Here is an 18,423-nt window from a genome sequence, read left to right as displayed (position 1 = left end):
TCTTTCTTTCTTTCTTTCTTTCTTTCTTTCTTTCTTTCTTTCTTTCTTTCTTTCTTTCTTTCTTTCTTTCTTTCTTTCTTTCTTTCTTTCTTTCCTTTCTTGTCTGTGTGCATGCCAGAACATGCATGTGGAGGTCAAGGACAAATTTCAGGACTCAGCTCTCTCCTTCTGTGGGTTCTAGGAACTAAAATCAGGATGCAGGTCATCAAGCCTGCCTGATAAGCACCTTTATTTCCCAAGCGATCTCAAAGGGAGAATATTGTCTGTCCTGTTGCCTGCTATAAAAAGAAGCCTAGTTCCAGGAGGTACATAGCTACTGACTGGTCAGGCTTTAAGTGCCTTTTTCTCTTTACTGAATTACGCATTAGTTTTAATCTCAAGGAGTCTTTTGCACTGTGTTCTTTTTAAATGTCAAATGCCTATACCTAGAATTTGGGAGATATGGACTATTCTCTTTAAATTTCACTATTTGTGCCCTACAGTTTGTGTTCTGGACTGGTAGCCTCTATCCTGGGAACACCAGCTGATGTCATCAAAAGCCGAATAATGAACCAGCCTCGAGACAAACAAGGAAGGTAGATAAAGCCCTTAGTGCCCATGTGCTGGAGTGTCTGTGGCACTCTGGGTATTTAAAAGATGCTTTCTTGTAGATCTGTGTGTAAAATTAAAGGTCTTTTTAATGCCCGCTCTAGCTCCCAAATAATGACACGGAGACTTATTACATTTATTAATAAGCTTCAATCACTATAGTTGGGCAGTTACTCATCTATTTTAACCGGACCTGCCTGGCCTGGCCTGCCTACTTCTCAGACACATGCCCTGTTACCTGCCAACTAGTCTCACCCCAGCTGCTCATGCTCCATCCATGTTGTCATGATGACCTCCTCATCCCTCTTCCACCTGGGAACCTCTCTCTCATGCCAACCATAGGCTGTTCGGCTCTTTATTAAACAATCAGAAGTGTTGGAGAACAATTCTTACACAACATTGAGACAGGAGATGATTCATAGAAATACAAATGCCAGCGTTTGGATGGCAACCAGATCTCTGGGTACAGAAATAAAAACACTATGCACAAAGCCATCCCACAACATTTATGCAATAGAGATGTATTCCTGTGTTTTCCTGTTGAGCAAGGCAGCTGTTCATATGAAATTACCTTCTCTTTATCTGATGAAACTACGCTAAGCCTTTGGGGAATTGAGCTAACAGTCATGTTATTTAGACACAAAGAAGGCATTGTGACTTTATTGTTCTCAAAGCATTCAGAGAGCATACTCTGCTGAGAATCTGTAGACCACCCTGCAGGGCGTGGGCCTTTCAGGTAACAGAATTTGATATGGTGTTAAACAGCGTGTTCTCTTTGGAAGAGGTCAGATGGACTGAACTCTAGAGAGGACCAAGGGGGTCATGGGGAAAAAAAAAGTCAGCAAGGAAATGCCTAAAAGCAAATGAAGATACCTATGTGAACAGAACAGTGATACTGTCTGTTCTAAATAAGCAGAAACTATTTAGCTCATAATGACCCTCCTTGGATGGCTCCGTTTACATCTATGTTTATATGTGATGAAATTTGACAAAGGCTCTTTTCTTCTTCCAGAGGACTTTTGTATAAGTCATCGACTGACTGCTTACTCCAGGCTGTTCAAGGGGAAGGCTTCCTGAGCCTGTATAAAGGCTTTTTACCGTCATGGCTGAGAATGGTAAAGATGGAAGATATTTCTGTTTCTTCCTTTATTTTTGTTTTCTTTGTATTTCAGTTACTTGTACTTTGCAGATATTTTTCATTCTCTTCTCTGATGTGTGGAATGGCCCACACAAGAAGCCCATCCATTCTTTCTTTTTTAAATATTTTTTAGGTTTTTTTTTATTTTTTTACCTTGTCTTAGAATAATGTTTCCTTTCTTGACAAACTAAAGGCTAAGAGAACCTGTTACATTTATTAATAAGCAGGTTCATAATATATTACATAAGTAGATAAAGGCAGAGTTTTAAAAAAACTGATATAAAGCCATTAGTAGTCTTCTTAGCTAAAACATCCTAGGCTGGGATGGATATATAGGTTTCAGATTTTCTAGAAGCGTTTACCGCTTCAGAACTTGTTTTGATGACAGGGTTAGATGGGTATTAATACCACAGAGACCCTGCTTTAAATGAGTGTCATGTGCTTCTGTCATTTCTTAACATGCACTTCAGTATAGCACTGGATAGAGTTAGCGATATAGCAACTATAATGAAAAGCAAGATATGCTTATAAATGTGAAAATGTAGATGAGTCATGGGGTTAGAAACTCAAATAATCAGAAAATCAGCATAATATAGTAATAATACACACATGCACACACACACACACACACACACACACACACACACACACACACACATTTGAGTACATGCCCTGTAGAGAGGGCTTAGTCTTGAATAAGAAACTGTAAATGGTGGGAGCCACAGGAAGCATTCCTAGCGCTTTGGAATGCTTACTTACACAGCAAGTAAGGACAGCTTACACTCCGAAATGCCAAAGGCCTCCCTAGAAGAGACTTCTGAACTGAGGTTTGAAGAGTCCGTAAGACTTGACCATGCAAAATGCTAAGAAAACAGTCTCTGGAGAGAGAGGGGTGGGCGTTACTGAGAGGCTAAGGGCAGGGAAATATGGGAAGCACAAATTGGACAAGCTGCAGAGACCTAGAGGAGCAAGGCAATACATTTAATTTTTGATACAGAAAGTTCTGGGTACCTGTCAGACATCTGAATAGATAGCTACACAAAAGACTGTTACCAGAATTAGATCAATAGCAGAATCTTAGATGAGAATGTAGGGACGGAGACGTAGGGAGAGTAAGAACTGTCTGCTTCCAGATGGCAGCTGGGAAGATGTGCTGTCTATCAGTATGGAGTAGTAGACGGTTATTAGTAAGAAATTAACAGCAAAAGCTCTCAGCAATATCTGATATAAATTGCACCAGTCAGCCTTTCATTGCTGTAACCAAATACCCAACACCGGACAAAACAACCTGAAAGAAGAGAGGGTTTATTTGGTCTCCTGGTTTCAGAGGTTTTAGTCTGTGGTCAGCTGGCTCCATTGCTTTTGTGGGCTGGTGAGGTAGAACATCCTGGCAGGAGGATGTAGCAAAGCAAAGCTGCTCACTTTATGATGGCCAGGAAGTGGAAAGCTCCCTACAGGAAGAGAGGATGGGTGCACCCTTCAAAGACTCCCTGCTACACACACACATCCTGTCCAGGAAGTAAAGAGCTGTCTACAGGAAGGAGCCAGGGACAGATGCACCCTTCAAAGACTCCCCACACATACCCATGTGCAGGGGTCAAAGAGATGGATTAGTGGGTAGAGCCCCATCAAGCAATCATCATCGTGGTGCCCGTTACTGTCTTGTTGATCACTGCTATGCATGACTGAACCCAGACATCTTCCTCCTACGCACCTTCAGGTACTAGATTCACTGAAGCTTATAACTGGGTTAGAATAGCTAGTATGTTCACACTACGCAACACATTTGGTATGCAGGTACCTGGTCCTCATGGCCAGCATGTTCTCCCTAAGCTCAAGCCCTATCTGGGCCCAAGTCAGCATGAGAAGGTCACTTGATAAGCATCACAACCGGAGGAGTCTGTTTATAAACTTAAGATGCAAGGCTGTCAAGCAAAGAGAGCTTCTGGATAGCTAGCTCTACAGAAACAGGAATGAGAAATGACTGCAGTACGCTCGGGACCCACCCAAGGCATCAACACAGCCGTGCACACACTTGGATTATTTACAGTAGTCACAACTGTGCTGGTGGGGAACTCAGTATGTAGAGATGGCGTGCCCACAGCCAGGGTGCATAGAGGCTCCATCAACCCCACACATTAGCTCCCCACCATCTTTGGCAACATGATTTCTCTCTCATGAGTTCATTTAATACCCGGCACTAAACTCCCACCACAATCCTCTTCCCTACTTAGAGAAGGCGTGAAGTTGCTTCACCCTGCCCTTGCGTTTTTGAACCTGTAATGTTGTATTCATGTGAAGAGCAAAACTGGCAACCACCACACCATTAGAAATGGCTGCCCAGTCCTTCTTAAGCAGGAACCCCTGCCTCCTTGGCCTCTCCCCAGTTGCCTCCTTAACTGCCCCGTTTCTGATGACACAGGGATATGGCACAGTCACAGCTTTGTTCTCCTTATTTCAGCTATGTCTCCGCGGATCAGCCAACTGTTACTTGGTAAATTATCAGTCTGCCAATGTAACATGCTCAGTAATCTCCAGGAATGCACATGCATTCCTTTACAAACACACTTAGCAAATCCAGTCTAGGTTCTAACTAGCTTAACTCTGCTCTAGAATGAAATCATCTCTAGTCACTGATCCGAACCAAACCATTTGGTCCAAGTACTCTTTCTCCGATTATCCCTACTTCTTAGTATCCATGACCGTTTATCCTAGTTCCTGTGCCTTTGGCCAGGCAGATTAAGATCAGGCCATTCTGAACTGGGAGCTCCTTTCTCTTATTTCGTGTGAACCTGTTTATGCAAAACATCTGAAATTGATTTTTTATGACACAGCTTTTATAGGCTGATCTTTATCTTCCTCACCTCTTATACATCTAATTAAACAGCGGCTTAGTTCAAAAGTCAAGGCATCCCGCATCATAGCCGTAGCCAGTAGAAAACACCCCGTGGTCCAGTTCCACACTGGGGCGGGTGAGCAGTGGACTGCCAACGCATCCTCCTCTGTAAAAGAGGGATAACATCTGGCCTTTCTGTTGTGTTGCTGCTGTTCCTTTTGCAAGCTGCTTTTAGAGAAAGCTGTGGTCAACATGACATGAGAATGCTTTGTAAGTTTCAAGGTGATTTCTAGAAATAAACAATAAGCTATTTGTGAGGCTTTTTGTTTTGTTTTTATGAGTGGATTGAAAATGACTGTGTCACTCAAAGATGTATATGTGTCTATGTAGACTATTATAATTGCTTTGAAATGTGCACTAACCTCTTTGGTTAATCTTTCAGACCCCTTGGTCAATGGTGTTCTGGCTCACTTATGAAAAAATCAGAGAGATGAGTGGAGTCAGTCCATTTTAAGCCCGTAAAGCTAGAGTGCTCATTGTTCCCGAACAAGGGCATCTGCAGCACACACACCCCTATTATTTCTACCTCTCTAGGAAGATACTTTACTCCACAGAGACTGCGATTTACAGGGGGCAGCACTTTATCTTTCTATGGAAACCCAAGTTCTCTTTGACTCCTCTTTTTATCTAAGAGCGATCTGTCTTGTCAAATCTCTCAAGACCAGCCACTGAGACCCATCGTGGCATTTTCTAAAGAACGGAACCCGGACCTCTTTGACCTTGGGCCAGAAGGTTTGGACTTGGACCTGCTGAGCTGTGCAGAAGTTTCTGCCTAGAGGAACACCAGCAGAAGCCAGCACCTCAGACCTGGGTAGACGCCAGCAATGTGGAAGACTACAGTGCTTAGGATAAACATTTAACCTGTGCGCCTGTATTTATTGTTACAGCTTGACCAGTCACTTTTCTGTTAGTAGAGCGCTCATATTGTAATCTACAGGGAGGCAAATGAAAATCCATGAATAAACATTTTTGAGTTTCCCTAGTGATGACAGAAGTTGCTTTACCTTTTTTTGCAAGGAGGATGGAAAGATTGAACAAAGGCAACTTGAAATTATGTTTGGATTGCAAGGAAAGAGGCTGCTTGCTTACAGGGTCCACCTTTACAGGTGTGCTCACTGGTTGCTACCCCTTCATGCATGCAACAGCCTAATAATGTCCCCTGAGAGCCACAGACTGTCACGTGGTGAGAGCAGAACCTTTGCTGTGTAACACATTCCATTCCAGCCGCATTTGTCGGTAGCTCTGAAAAGCCTAACAAAGGGAACCGCGGCATACCTGACCGAGATTCAGCTATCAGGCTCTTCTTCCGAAACACCTCGTTAGGTCATAAGCTTTTCATGGATGTTTTGGGAGCATGAAGGCAGCTCACGCTGAGATTTCTCCTTCCATATCTCTCTGTTCCACAGAAGGGAGGGCAAAGAGAGGGATCAGCAGCCTGAGTATTAGTCATTTCAAATCCTATGCATGCTTGCCTGAAATGCGGCAAGAGCAGACCATCTGCGGTTCATGAGACTCTCCCCAGACTTGGCACTCAGTCCTTTTTCTTGTTGTAGAAAGGTTTCTCCAGATTCACCTGTAGATGCCTGCTTGCCCAGCCTCAGACACAGGGCATTTCGGGATGGATGACTGCAGCTAGGGGTAAAGGCTGGGGATGTTACTAGGAAAACTTCAACCACTCAGGCCGAAGGGGAAGATTTCAGAGCCAACCAAATAGCTGCTATGATCGCACAGGTGCTGTGATCGCCACAGAAACAGCTGCGCCTGTGCTGCGAGACTGTGCGGGTGGAAAATCACTGCCATCTTAAAGGAGGAAACACACTTTTAAAGACACTTCAATGTGTGTAACCATCTGCTTTTTCTACTTGCAGGAGGAGGAGTTCGATCTCTTTACATCTTCAGGTTGCCTGTCTTTCCATTGCATTTGTCAGTCTGTAATTGAGTTGCAAAAATATACATGTAGTCTCTATTATGTGCTTAAGTCCCCGAGTATTCTGTGCCACAAACTGAATCACTTTGGGGAAATGTTGTTTTTTTTTTTTTTCTATGTTTTGTAATGTTTATGACTAAGTAAAGATGGAATCAAATAATTATATCCAAGCTGGACTGTTAACAATCGGCGTAACTTTATTCTTTTGGGGGCGTGGAACAGGAACACCAGCTATGTCCCGATTCGTTTTTCCTTGGTCTCTGAATCAGTGTGAATCCCTGGAATTGTTTGAAATTATCCTTTGGGATCATCTGATTGAACCCTGCCCGTCAGTTTACAACTCTGGAAGCTGAAACCCGGAGAAAAAGGTTGCTCATGCTGCAAACTGCTAAGATCCTGACGATGATACCATCCCAATGGACCATCATTACACACTAATGGTGTCCAGTTGTCAAACCCTTACTGCGTGGCTTCAGAACAGCCCCATCACAGATTCCGGGTCATCTCCAGGCTTTTTATTTTTATTCTTTTTTTTTTTTTTTTTTTTTTTTTTTTTTTTTTTTTTTTTTTTTTTTACATTACTGTTGTTTTATCTCATGCATTTTCTGTAAATCTGTATCGCTTGCAGCAAAACATTTAGGGTGAAATGGACTTGAACATAAGCCTCTCTATCATCTGGTCACTTGTGGTGTCTGTGATGGAGAGCCCGTGACACTGACGCTTTGCTAGAGAACTCAGCTTTTTGGTACCTGCTTGGTACATGCTTGGTCCTTTGCCACCATAAACACATCAGAAGCATCCTGTCTGTGACTTTCACACTTCCCTGCTGTGTAACCTTGTAGAGCTTCTTAAGCTTTCTGCAGCTCGATGTTAACAACGCTAGGCATGTTTTCTTTTCCTTTGCTTTCACAGTTTTCTCTAGTCAAATGATCCTTTCTTTTTCCTTTGTAAAAAATCTATACATCTTTTCATTATAAATAGGGTTCTAATCTTTAGAGGCAAATTAACAAGTGTATCCAATTAAAGGGCTCGAATTTCTTCAGGCTGATATAGTTAGAAATAATATGAGGTTTTGTTTGTTTTGTTTGTCATGTATGTTTGTGTGTTTTGCCTGCCTGTGTATCTATGTACCAGCTGCATGTGGTTCCTAAAGAGGCCACAAGAGGGCACTGAATCCCCAGGAACTAGAGTTACAAACAGTTGAGAGCTTCCATGTTGGTGTTGGAAATGTGAGCCCAAACCTTCTGAAAGAGCAGCCAATGCTCTTAACCACAAGGCTGTTTCTCCAGCCCGGGAAATAGCAGATGTTTTTACATAGCCCCAGGTTCCAAATGGATTATAATCCTTCGCAGATAGGATTAGGTAGGTCTTCTCTTTTTTTTTGTGAATCTCAGCCTACATTAATAGCTTTGTTTGTTTGTTTTGGCTGTTAGGCACTCAGAGTGTTTATTGCTACACGTAATATATTAGTTTTGCCTTCATTATTTTAAGACTTGCTGTCATATGAGTTTGAAATGTATCTTTCACCTTTTTAATTTAAAAAGGAAACAAATTGAAGATTTAAATGAAAAACTTTGATTTTGAAACTTCAGATTTTTCAACTACATTTATTTGCAATTGAGAGAGTTGCACACACAAAGCCCATGAACAAAAACAGATGTCGTCAAGACATCTCTTGGAGAAAATGCATCATTTTAATATTTAATGGTTCAAATATGGATTTTGACATGGCATGGTGGCACATACCAATATGTAGGAGGATTGGAGTTCAGGGTCATTTTGACTATTTGGTAAGTCCAGAGCCAGCCTGGGCTACCTGAAAAACCATTTCTTCAAATAACAAAAACAGAAACAAAAAAGAAAACCATTCTCTTTCTCCAAGTTAAACCAACATTCTACTTCAATGATTACCTGGCAAGCACATATTGCTACTAAGTGCCAGCCAGTTAACTTGAAGGAACCCTGGCCCTGAAATCCCAGGACCTTCCTCACAGTCTAGGCTCTTCTTTTAACAGAGCAGAACTTTCACACTACGGTCTAGCCCTTCACATCTCTAGGTTTCTGTTTCTTTATGGGAAGGAACAGAGAAGCCACTTTTCTCTTTATCTTAACCTGCTCTGAACCTGAGGGAGGCCATTATTTTGATACCCTGTTTTAAAAAAGAAATGTTTGGTTTTTTTTTTTTTTTTCATTTAGATTTGCTTTACCCTGGGTGTAATTATTTCTTCATATTCCAAAGGTTAGAAAAAGCTCCATTCAGACTCTTTAATATAAGCACCTTGATCTAGTCTTTCTCACCATGAGTTTTGCTTTTCTCAGGACAATTTCTCTTAGTAATTGGGATGCATCACCACATAGCATTACCTCCGCGCCTCCCTGTGTTTGCATCCCTTCCTCCTTTCAGATGCACAGCACTCTGCTCATTTCCATAGAGATTCAGTCCACTTGCCTGTCCTGCACCTGACTGCCTTCTGAGCGCCCCACCCATCCGTCTTCATTTTGGTTGGCTAGTTAGATCCACTGACCTCTTTATTGCTGTTATTGTCTATCAGAAGCTTTCAAGAGCCACAGCACCCATGGGTCCCATTGCTTCCCCTGCTAAGTGGGTATAAGTGCCATTTCCCCCTACCCGATGGAACTGTCTGATAGCAACGATTCTATAATAGTTCACTGTGAGCCACATGAAGGACATCTGTTAAATCAAGAGGGTATTTTTTTTTTTAAGGACATAGAGAAGAAAATATTTAGGGGCAGATGGTTATAGTTTATTTTCCTTTATCTTCGAAAGAATTATGCTGAGTAGCACCTCTAACCTCATTAAGTTATTTGTGAAATGCTTAGTTTTCCACTGAAAAGATCGTTGGTGCTCAAATGGATTATAATTTTTAAGACAAACCATCTTCATCAGTTTAAAACCGTTCGCAATGGGTTGGGAAGATGGGTCAGTGAGCACTTGTCCCTTCGACAAGCCTGACAGTCCGAGTTTCACCCCCGGCACCCGCATGGTAGAATAGACCCCCCTGACCTCTACACATTGTGACACACTTCATGCCCCCCAAACACACACATCATACACACAAAGTTAAAAAAAAATGCCTCCTCTATAGGCTAAAATTGGGTACTTTTACATAATGCAACATTCAATTAGTTGGTCAATAGCTAATAAACCAATATGATTGTCAGTCTTCATTTTAGAGTGGCTCTGGAAATGTGGCCTTTATTTAATACCCGACAAATGCACGTTCCCCCGCCCCCCCCCAACTCAAGTATCTCAGCATTTCTGAACAGTGAGGAGCACATGACATGATTGTTTTTTTCCTCCCTTCCCCCCCCCCCCCTCCCCCCCCCCCCCCGTACTTTACCCCTGACAGGCTGCTGTGATTGCCAGCAGCAGCAGGAGCCACTTTGAAGGTTTGATTAAAGCAGATGAAGATGCTTAAAGAGATGTGTTTGCTGAAAATACCTGGTAATAAACAAGAATATATGTAAGTAAATAAAGTGTGCTAGTCTGGATTTTAAAAATAAATGCTCTTAAATGACTGATTGAATAAGTGGTCATTTTTCGATCCTTTATGGTTTCGAGATAATAACAACGTAGGGACTTACCTTTTTTTTAAACTTTACCGTTCATCGTGGAAATTGAAACAGGCTTGATTTGGGGTGTTGGGTTTGACGTATTTAATACTAGCCAAAGAGGGAGTTATATTTTGTGGGTATAAAAACTTTCAATGTTATGAGTATTCCCAGTACATGCAGTTGTTCTGGGCACAATCACTGGCAGAAGGACAGCCATCAACTGCAGAACGAGAGCATCTTTGACACCACATCTACTCTTCACTCCTGGCTCGCTTGCTTCCTTTCACGTCATCCTCTACGAAGTTGGCAGCTGCTGGTCTGTCTCTATCACCTTCTCCTAGCTGCCAACTCCTTAAAGTTTTGCTGCAGAGCTTGTTCACTTTGACTGCAAAGGAACATGGTTTCTGTGACGTCTATGCTGAGCCTGGCAACCCCACACCCATACTAGGTTCCCAATAAACCTGGATTTCACCCATTCACACACATTTCTATCCATTTGAGGGACAGAGGTAGGGCCCATTATATTCAATCCATCACCTCTGCATGGCTTCAGTAGCAAGTCCAAATAGTGATCTCAGCACACAGTTTTCCACACTTTGTAGGCATACTCCTGCCTCCTCCACCCTCACTGGCCTCTTTATTGCTCCAATTTTGTCAATCTAATAATACTATATAATGAGAATTATACAATAGGTAGTCTTTTGAGTTTTATTTTCCATCCTAAGCTGAAAGGTCTTGGATGGGGGTTTAAGAGGCACGTCTGTGAGAGGGCAGGATAGTGCAGAGGTTCCTCCATCTTGTATTCTTGATGAGGCCATTTCAGGTTTGACTAGGCTCCGAGGTTACGATGCCCCGGCTAATTTGGCATCTGTTAAACTGCCTGTTTGCCTGTTTGTGCAAACCTCCCCCTGCAGCTGCTGAGTGAGGAACATAAAGACATGACTTTTGTCTTTAAAAACCTCTTGCTCTAAATGTTCAGGGCTACACTTGGGTTCCGAATGCCTGGGTCTAGTCTCAGCTGGATGGAATCAAGCTGATCACTCAGACACAGTTTGTAGCTAGTGATCATCTCTGGTGGGTTACCTACAAGGCAGTAGTTCTCAGCCTTCCTAACAATGTAGTTCCTCGTATTCTATAGTCTCCCAACCATAAAATTAGGCCATTGCTACTTCATAATTGTAATTGCGTACTGTTATGAATCATAAATACCTGACATGCAGGGTATCTGATACATAACCCCAAAGCTGTCACGACTCATAGGTTGAGGGCCTGTGAGGTGTTGCAATGGATCCTTGGGGAGTCGGGGTTCATGAGAAGTTACTTAACATGGGCACACAGACAGACAGGCAAACAATAGTGAGACTCTGGGAAGAGTTCAGGCTCCAGCACCAGAGGCTGACAGCATGGTGGGGTCTCTCAGAGTCCACATGACAATCTGATCCTGGGGGCGTTTTACCACACAAGCCTGCAGCCAGACCCCACTTTGCAGGCAGGAGGCAGGGAAGAGGATGGTGAACAGGTTGCGCAGCCATCAGTAACTCCTTTGATGTCAACTGTCTTCCCAGGTGAGAGATGCTGGCCTCTGGAAATTAGAGATTGACAGACAAAGCCCTCAGGGAGGTGTCTGTTGGTATCTGAAAAAGAAAGGCTGCCTCTGCCCGGTTTTCTGTAGCCTGAGCTTATGGCCCTGAGGAGCCTTTACACCTAATAGATCATTCCTTTTCTTTTTTGTTGCTGAATTGCCTCATAAAATACGAAGATATAAACAGTTTTTGTTTAACCACCTGTCTAGTGAAAGCTATTTGGGTTATTTATAGTGTGAGGCTTTTACGGATTTAGCAACACACACACACACACACACACACACACACACACACATGTCAGTGTGAGGTTTGCCTCATGAACAAGTTTTCACTCTAAGATAAATTCCCAGTGTAGGTCACACAGGAACTACACATCTCGATTTGTAAATTTTAGTCATACTATTCCCAGTAGCACTGTACATGACTTTCTCCGTGTTCTTGTCATTATTGACATTACCATCACCTTAAATTTCAAAAGAAAATCAAGCTAAGTTTATTTATACGTGTGGTGGGTATGTGCATGCATGGCACAGTACCTGTGTGGAGGACCACAGCAACCTGTGCGAGTTGCCTCTTTTTTTCCACTATATGGGTCCTAGGAATTGAACTCAGTGAGCCAGACTTGGCAACCTTTACCTGAGAGGCCTTCTCACTGTCCTGTCAGTGCCAGTTTAAGGGTGGACATGTTACTGTCTAGGGGTCTCGACGGGTTCCTTATCTGTGTCAATTAAAGAATGAAATAGCAGAAATAACCTTAAGTGCGTCAGGAAGCAGAGGGGAAATCGCAGACACAGCAGAGAGCAGCAGCCAGCAGCAGCCAGGAGGGAAGAGCTTTTCTTACTATGGGGTGAGGAAACACACAGAAAGACACACGGTGAGGACACTCTGCAGGCCAAACGCAGGAGCTCTGGCTCTCCTGGAAGGCTGGGAGTTTGAAGGGTCTTTATCCCCCAATTTAGGGTTGGTCAGTTTGAACAAAGACAAGGAAGCTGGTAGGTCCACGAGTCTGGGGTAAATTCATCTTGATCTGTCTACTGGCTGAGGCATCCTGTGGACAGAGAAAATGTCTGTAGGGCTTTTCTTCTAAGCTGCCCAGCTTAAGTCAGGAGGGTGAGGAAGAAACAGGCCATCTTGGAAAATCACCATCTTTATTGCGTAGTCATGTGCCCTCTCCCTGTGTGGGATCTAAGGCCTTGTCCCTTAGTTGTTGCAACTGTGTTTTTGTTTTCCCCAGCAGCTAATGAGACTGAAACATTTTCATGTTCTTCTTTGCCAACTGTATACCCTCTTTGGTAAAATGTCACTCTGAAATTGTTCTAGTTTGTTTTCCTGCTGCTGTGATAAACACCACAGCCAAAAGCAGCTTGGGGGATGGGGTGGGAGGGGTTATTTGGTGTAGACTTTCAGGTCACAGTCAATCATTCAGGGAAGTCAAGGTAGGAACTCAAGCCAGAATCCGGAGGTAAGAACCACGGATAAACCAACAGTTTATGGCTTGCCAGTTGGCTCTCTGACTTGCTCTCCATCTCAAACTCAGCTAGCTGTCTTTCACCAACCAGGCCCACCTGCCTAGGGAGGTTGTCTCCCAGAGTGGTTGAGTCTCTCCTACATCAATCAGGAACCAGGGCAGTGTCCCACAGAAATGCCCACATGCCAATCTGATCTGGGCAACTCCTCAGCTGAGGTTTTACTCAGATCTCGGGCTGTGTCAGGTTGGCCTTTGAGGCTAATGGTTTTTGCCCATTTTTACATTAGATTATTTTTGGTTGGTTGAGATTTTTTGAGTGGGAGGGTCGTCGAGGGGGGCTTGAGAGAGGGTCTCTCTACGTAGGCCTGGCTGTCCTAGAACTCACTGTGTACCAGAACTCACATAGTTCTTCCTGCTTCTGCCTCCTGAGTACTAGAATTAAAGGCTTGTACCACTATGCTCAGCTTCACATTGGATTTTTTACTACTGAGTTTTGGAAAGTTATTTTATGTATTGTAGATATAAGTCTAAACAGGTTGTAGATAAAAGGATGAACATGTTGGTATAAGAATGAAGATGTCATTTGCACAGATTTTCTCAGAATATGTAGCTTACGGTTTTCATTCTCACAACAATGTTTTCTTGCTTGAATTATTTCTTAAATATTAAATGAACAGTAACCTAAGCATCTTTAAACATGCTACAGTGACAGCTCAGCAGTTAAAAGCACTGACTGTTCTTGCAGAGGATCCAGGTTTGATTACCAGCCCCTACACTGTGCTTTGCAACTGTCTGTAACTGCAATTCCAAGGGATCTGATGCTCTCCTCCACGCACACCAAACACACACGTGGTATACAGAGATATGTGCAGGCAAAACACTCTTGCATTAAATAAAATATACAAACCGAATACCAATTTGAAAAATAAACATAATGGACTAGACTTTGCACTGTTTGGCTCAGAGTTCTTCATGTAGAGCTATCTGAGCAGCACAGAGAAAAGTATTGTTTGATTTTTCCCAATTTGGGGGATCTCATTTTCTTCAAAAAAAAAAAAAACATTAAAATAATTCAAAATATTGTACTAAAACTCTTCTCAGATATTTCACATCTCATCTCATATCTGGCGTTTAACCCTTAAATATAGGATTAGAATTAAAATATCTCCTTCCCCTACTTTACTGAAGGCACAGGCCTCTCAGGACTAATAGGGGGAGGGGAGCTTACACTTTTTAATAGAACTGAAAATATTTTGCATGATAAAGAATAGTAGATAACTTAGTTGGACCTTAATCATCATAGTGTAATGATTCAACTTAAAAAATAATATCCACTTCTTTTTCCTACAAGAGAGTAAGATTGGGGGAAAAAAATGAACAACTAACTACCCCAGGAACAGGTGAAGGAGAACACTGAGACACTTAGGAGGAAGTCAGCGTATAGTGGCCATCCCCTGACATGTTAGGGTTATGGAGGCCAGGCTGAAATGAATATATTCTAAAGATATACGTGTAGCTCTCAATTTGACTATCAGAAACAATGAACCTTAAAGGAATGGGAGTTTCCCCTGGAATCTCAAGCTAGGAGAAGTAAGAGTCCCCATGTGGAGGAATGGGTAAAGATGACTTGTCTTCTTTGCGGACATTTTGACAACTTGTAGGGCCGCCTTACGGATGAGACTGAAGCCAGATGGTGATGAGTCTATGTAGGGCTGAACCACACACACCTTGGACAGGAATGTTTAGAGGGGGAACCCCGGCCCTTTTGTCTGTTTTGCTTTGTTTTGTGACACAGGGCCTCACTATGTAGCTCTAGCCGTCCTGAAATCCACCATATAGACAACGCTGGCCTCTGATTCACGGAACTCCGCCCGGCTCTGCTTCCCAAGTGGATTTAAAGGCATGCACACAGGGCAGGTTGGTACCCATGGAGGACCTTCCTCTTCTCTGAGGAGAAGGAGAGGGAAGGATGGGGATGGCTGTGTGAGGGGAGGATTGGGAAAAGGGAAGGGGCTGTGATCAGGATGTAAAGTGAATAAATAAATTAATGGAAAAATATATAATAATATTTAAACGCTAGAAACAACTCTTACAATGATAAAGTTACCAAATGTGTGTTTCATTTCTCTCTGTTTATCTCCGTGGGCATACATATGCAATTTTCATGTTTGGTATTTTTATGTATATGAATTATCTATGTAATAAAAACTTCATAATCTGGGGTAATAAATAAATAAATGCACCATTATACCTGGCATCCGGCACTCTATTTAAACTCTAATCTCACTTTAGGACCCCAAAGATACATGGACTTGGGAGATTCACTGGATCTCTTTGTTCCTCTTCCCAATGTTGCCGCATTGGATAAATCCTTTTTTCTCCTTTGCACTATTAATTTGCCTTTTGTGATTGTCTTATTGAGGGTGGGTAGCTGAACCTAGCTTAGAGCGCAGGCCTTGACCTCCAAGTCAAATAACTCTTAGGCATGGACAAAACAGTAGGTTAAATGGGAAGGAAGGTCTGGGGTGCAACACTATGGCAGGGTACTTGGCAAACAAATATAAGGCCACAGGTTCAATTTCCAGTACCTATGAATAAATGAGAACTCATTGTGTCTATAAGCTTCTGGTGTATAATAGTCAGTTGTATTACTTAGTATATATGCTTGTACCTGGCATATTGAAATCTCTGTTATTCCTTGTGGTGATCAAACCATTTCTTAAGGTGAACTCCCAACTTTCATGGTATAGCTCTTTGTTCTAGATTTAATCTTTCCTTAAACCTTTAATGGGTATTCATATTCCAGTGCTGTGCAAGGCACTAGAACAGAAATTAGGAGTTTCCTACTTTGATGAGCTTCACACTGCAATAGTACGGGAAATAGCCAACAGTTTTAAAATATCATAGGATACATAATGTGATGGGACAAGACAATATCTATGTTCCTCCATCTTGTATTCTTGCTGAAGCCGTTTCAAGTTTAAGTAGAGTTTAATCTCCTTCCAACTCTGTTCTAGGAATCCAAGGTCAGGATGCCCTGGCTAACTTAAATTAGCGTCTGTTAAACTTAGCTTCTGTTAAACTGTGCAGGACCCCCTCCAGCTCACCACTTATCTTAGCTTCTGTCAAATTGCTTGCTTGCGTAAAGTTACCCTCTACTCCCCAAAGTGAGATACCTAAGTTTCTGCCTTCAAAACCCCCGTGCTTTAGGTATTCCATGCTACACTTGAGTCTGGAATACCTGGGTATAGTCCCAGACAGCTGGAATAAAGACTTTTAATCAGCTACAAAATGTGTCTGAGTGGTCATTTCTAGTGGGCTCCCTGTCACATTAGCACTGTATAAAAGGCAGGGACAATCAGATCTGCCTGCTGAATAACAGTCACCAAGAAGAGACATTCTTGCTAAATACTTATTAGTGTTTATTTTTATTTTTACTCACGTGTTATGGGCGTTTTGCTTATGTGTGTATATGTGTTCAGTGTGCTTGCCTACTGCTCACCAGATGCCTTGAAACTGGAGTTACAGATAGTTTTAAGTAGCCATGTGGATGCTGAGGGCTGAACCTTCTGATCCATATGTCAGCCCCCAAATTTATTTGTGTGTGTGTGTGTGTGTATGTGTGTGTGTGTGTGTGTGTGTTCATGGAGTCCAGAAAAGGGCAGAGAATTATCTGGAGTTATCATGAGCTATCCAGGATTAAAAACGCTGTCCTCTATAAGAGCAGTAGCTGCTCTTAAACCCCTGAGCCATCTCTCCAACACTTTGCTAAATATCTTTTAAATCCAGTGTTTGTTTTTCTTCCATGATGGGGGAAAAAAGGAACTACAGAAAAAGAAAGGGGGTGGAGGGAGAGTGGAATTGAATTTTTCAAGGATAAGATCGTCGTGGAAAATTGAAGGCTTTGGGAAATCAGATTTATTCATTCAATATCGTATGTGTATTTCATTTCCTCCACCCTATGTGGCCCAGCGGGAAATCAGGTGATAAATTGCAACACAATGGGGAAAGAAATAGTGCAGGGAGATTCAGAAACGTTTGTGGTTTCTAATCTGGAACATACTGCAATTTAGTTGGGCCTGGGGCACAATTAAGCACTGCTGTGTGTTCTTGTATTCTGAAGCCTGCAGTGCGATGAGATGTGTGGGCAAACTGAAAAGTCCTGTAGGGATGTGCGCAACTTTGGGAATGCGCGACAAACCTAATGTCCTTGTCTACTAGGCACATCTCAGACTACACCTGCACTTCCTACGCCACTTTCATCCCCTTGGGAGAGATTTCTATGATTTTCTTGGTAAATTGGGAGAGGGGGAAGAAATCTTCTGATATAGCAGGCACAGCAAGAGTTTAAGAAATAACTCAGTCCTCTTGGCTTTTTTTTTTTTTTGGGGGGGGGTTCATCTCCTTATGTGTTCACCCTGAATCCATGAAGTATCTTCAAAGTTGGGTGTCCTAGCTGGGCATAGCTTGGCAACAAGGAAAGGAAGGAAACCACACAGGAGAAGGAACCATTGACCGCTGACTTTATCGTTAAGTGCTTAACGAATCTGTCAGTCATATGTGAAGCAGGGCCGAAGATTAGGAAGAGGCTAAAGCAACCTACTTCAATGCACCAGGCGGGAAAAATTCATCCGGGCCCTGCAGGGCGCAAGCGCACTGCTGGGCCTCAACCAGGCCTTGCCTAGAGCAATGAAAGTTCTAGCCTCAACGACAGGAAGGCACCGTTGGCGCCTCCATGTTTTTTCCCTTCCAAGCTTCACTTTGGGAACTCCAATGGCTAGCACCGTGCTTGGCACGCAGTGCTCCAGCCACTGCGGGAAAACCAAAAAAGAAGTGACCTCCCGGCCCTGCGCTCCTGCGGATCTTTGCCAGGTGGTAACACAGAGCACCCTGGAGGCAAAGGCGTCGCAGGAAGAAGCAGAGCAGACCCTAATCCTGCCTCCCCCCAGGCTTGTTGGCTGTCCCCGGGAGTCCCCTGTCCCCAGAGACCACCCCCCAGGCCAAGGTGAGACTTCCCCCGCGCCGGGGAGGCAGGCAGCCGCGCGCTCCCCGAGCCTGCGAGGCTCCGTGGGCGGTTGGCCGGCCGCCGGCTGCTATCAGTCGCGAGTCCCCGAGGCCCTGCGCCAGGCGCCTGGCCGAAGGGTCTCCTCTCTGGGCGTCCCTCCCTTTGCGTCGGCGTACCCCGAGCCTGGCTCGGTGGGACCGTCTCAGGACGCGCGGGGCAGCTCTCCTCCGGCGGCCGCAGAC

General features: G+C 43.3%; 1 protein-coding gene across 4 annotated transcripts in view; it reads left to right on the top strand.

The window, feature by feature from the left end:
- Slc25a27 (solute carrier family 25 member 27) overlaps positions 1 to 6,719 on the top strand; it is a 22,866-nt gene extending 16,147 nt beyond the window's left edge. For 2 of the 4 annotated variants that reach the window (XM_055612262.1, XM_055612292.1), the window contains 3 exons: positions 483 to 575; positions 1,601 to 1,703; positions 5,157 to 6,719. In XM_055612262.1, the coding sequence (XP_055468237.1) occupies positions 483 to 575; positions 1,601 to 1,703; positions 5,157 to 5,294 (334 nt within the window). In that variant the 3' untranslated portion in view covers positions 5,295 to 6,719. Of the gene's footprint in view, positions 1 to 482; positions 576 to 1,600; positions 1,704 to 5,004 lie in introns of all 4 variants that reach the window. The other 2 variants (XM_055612281.1, XM_055612271.1) reach the window with 2 other exon arrangements.
- Positions 6,720 to 18,423: the final 11,704 nt, after the last annotated feature.

The sequence above is a fragment of the Psammomys obesus genome, unplaced genomic scaffold (assembly GCF_907164565.1).
Source record: "Psammomys obesus unplaced genomic scaffold, mPsaObe1.curated_primary_1811, whole genome shotgun sequence".
Classification (NCBI taxonomy): Eukaryota; Metazoa; Chordata; class Mammalia; order Rodentia; family Muridae; genus Psammomys; species Psammomys obesus.
This window is presented reverse-complemented; position numbering and strand designations above follow the sequence as displayed.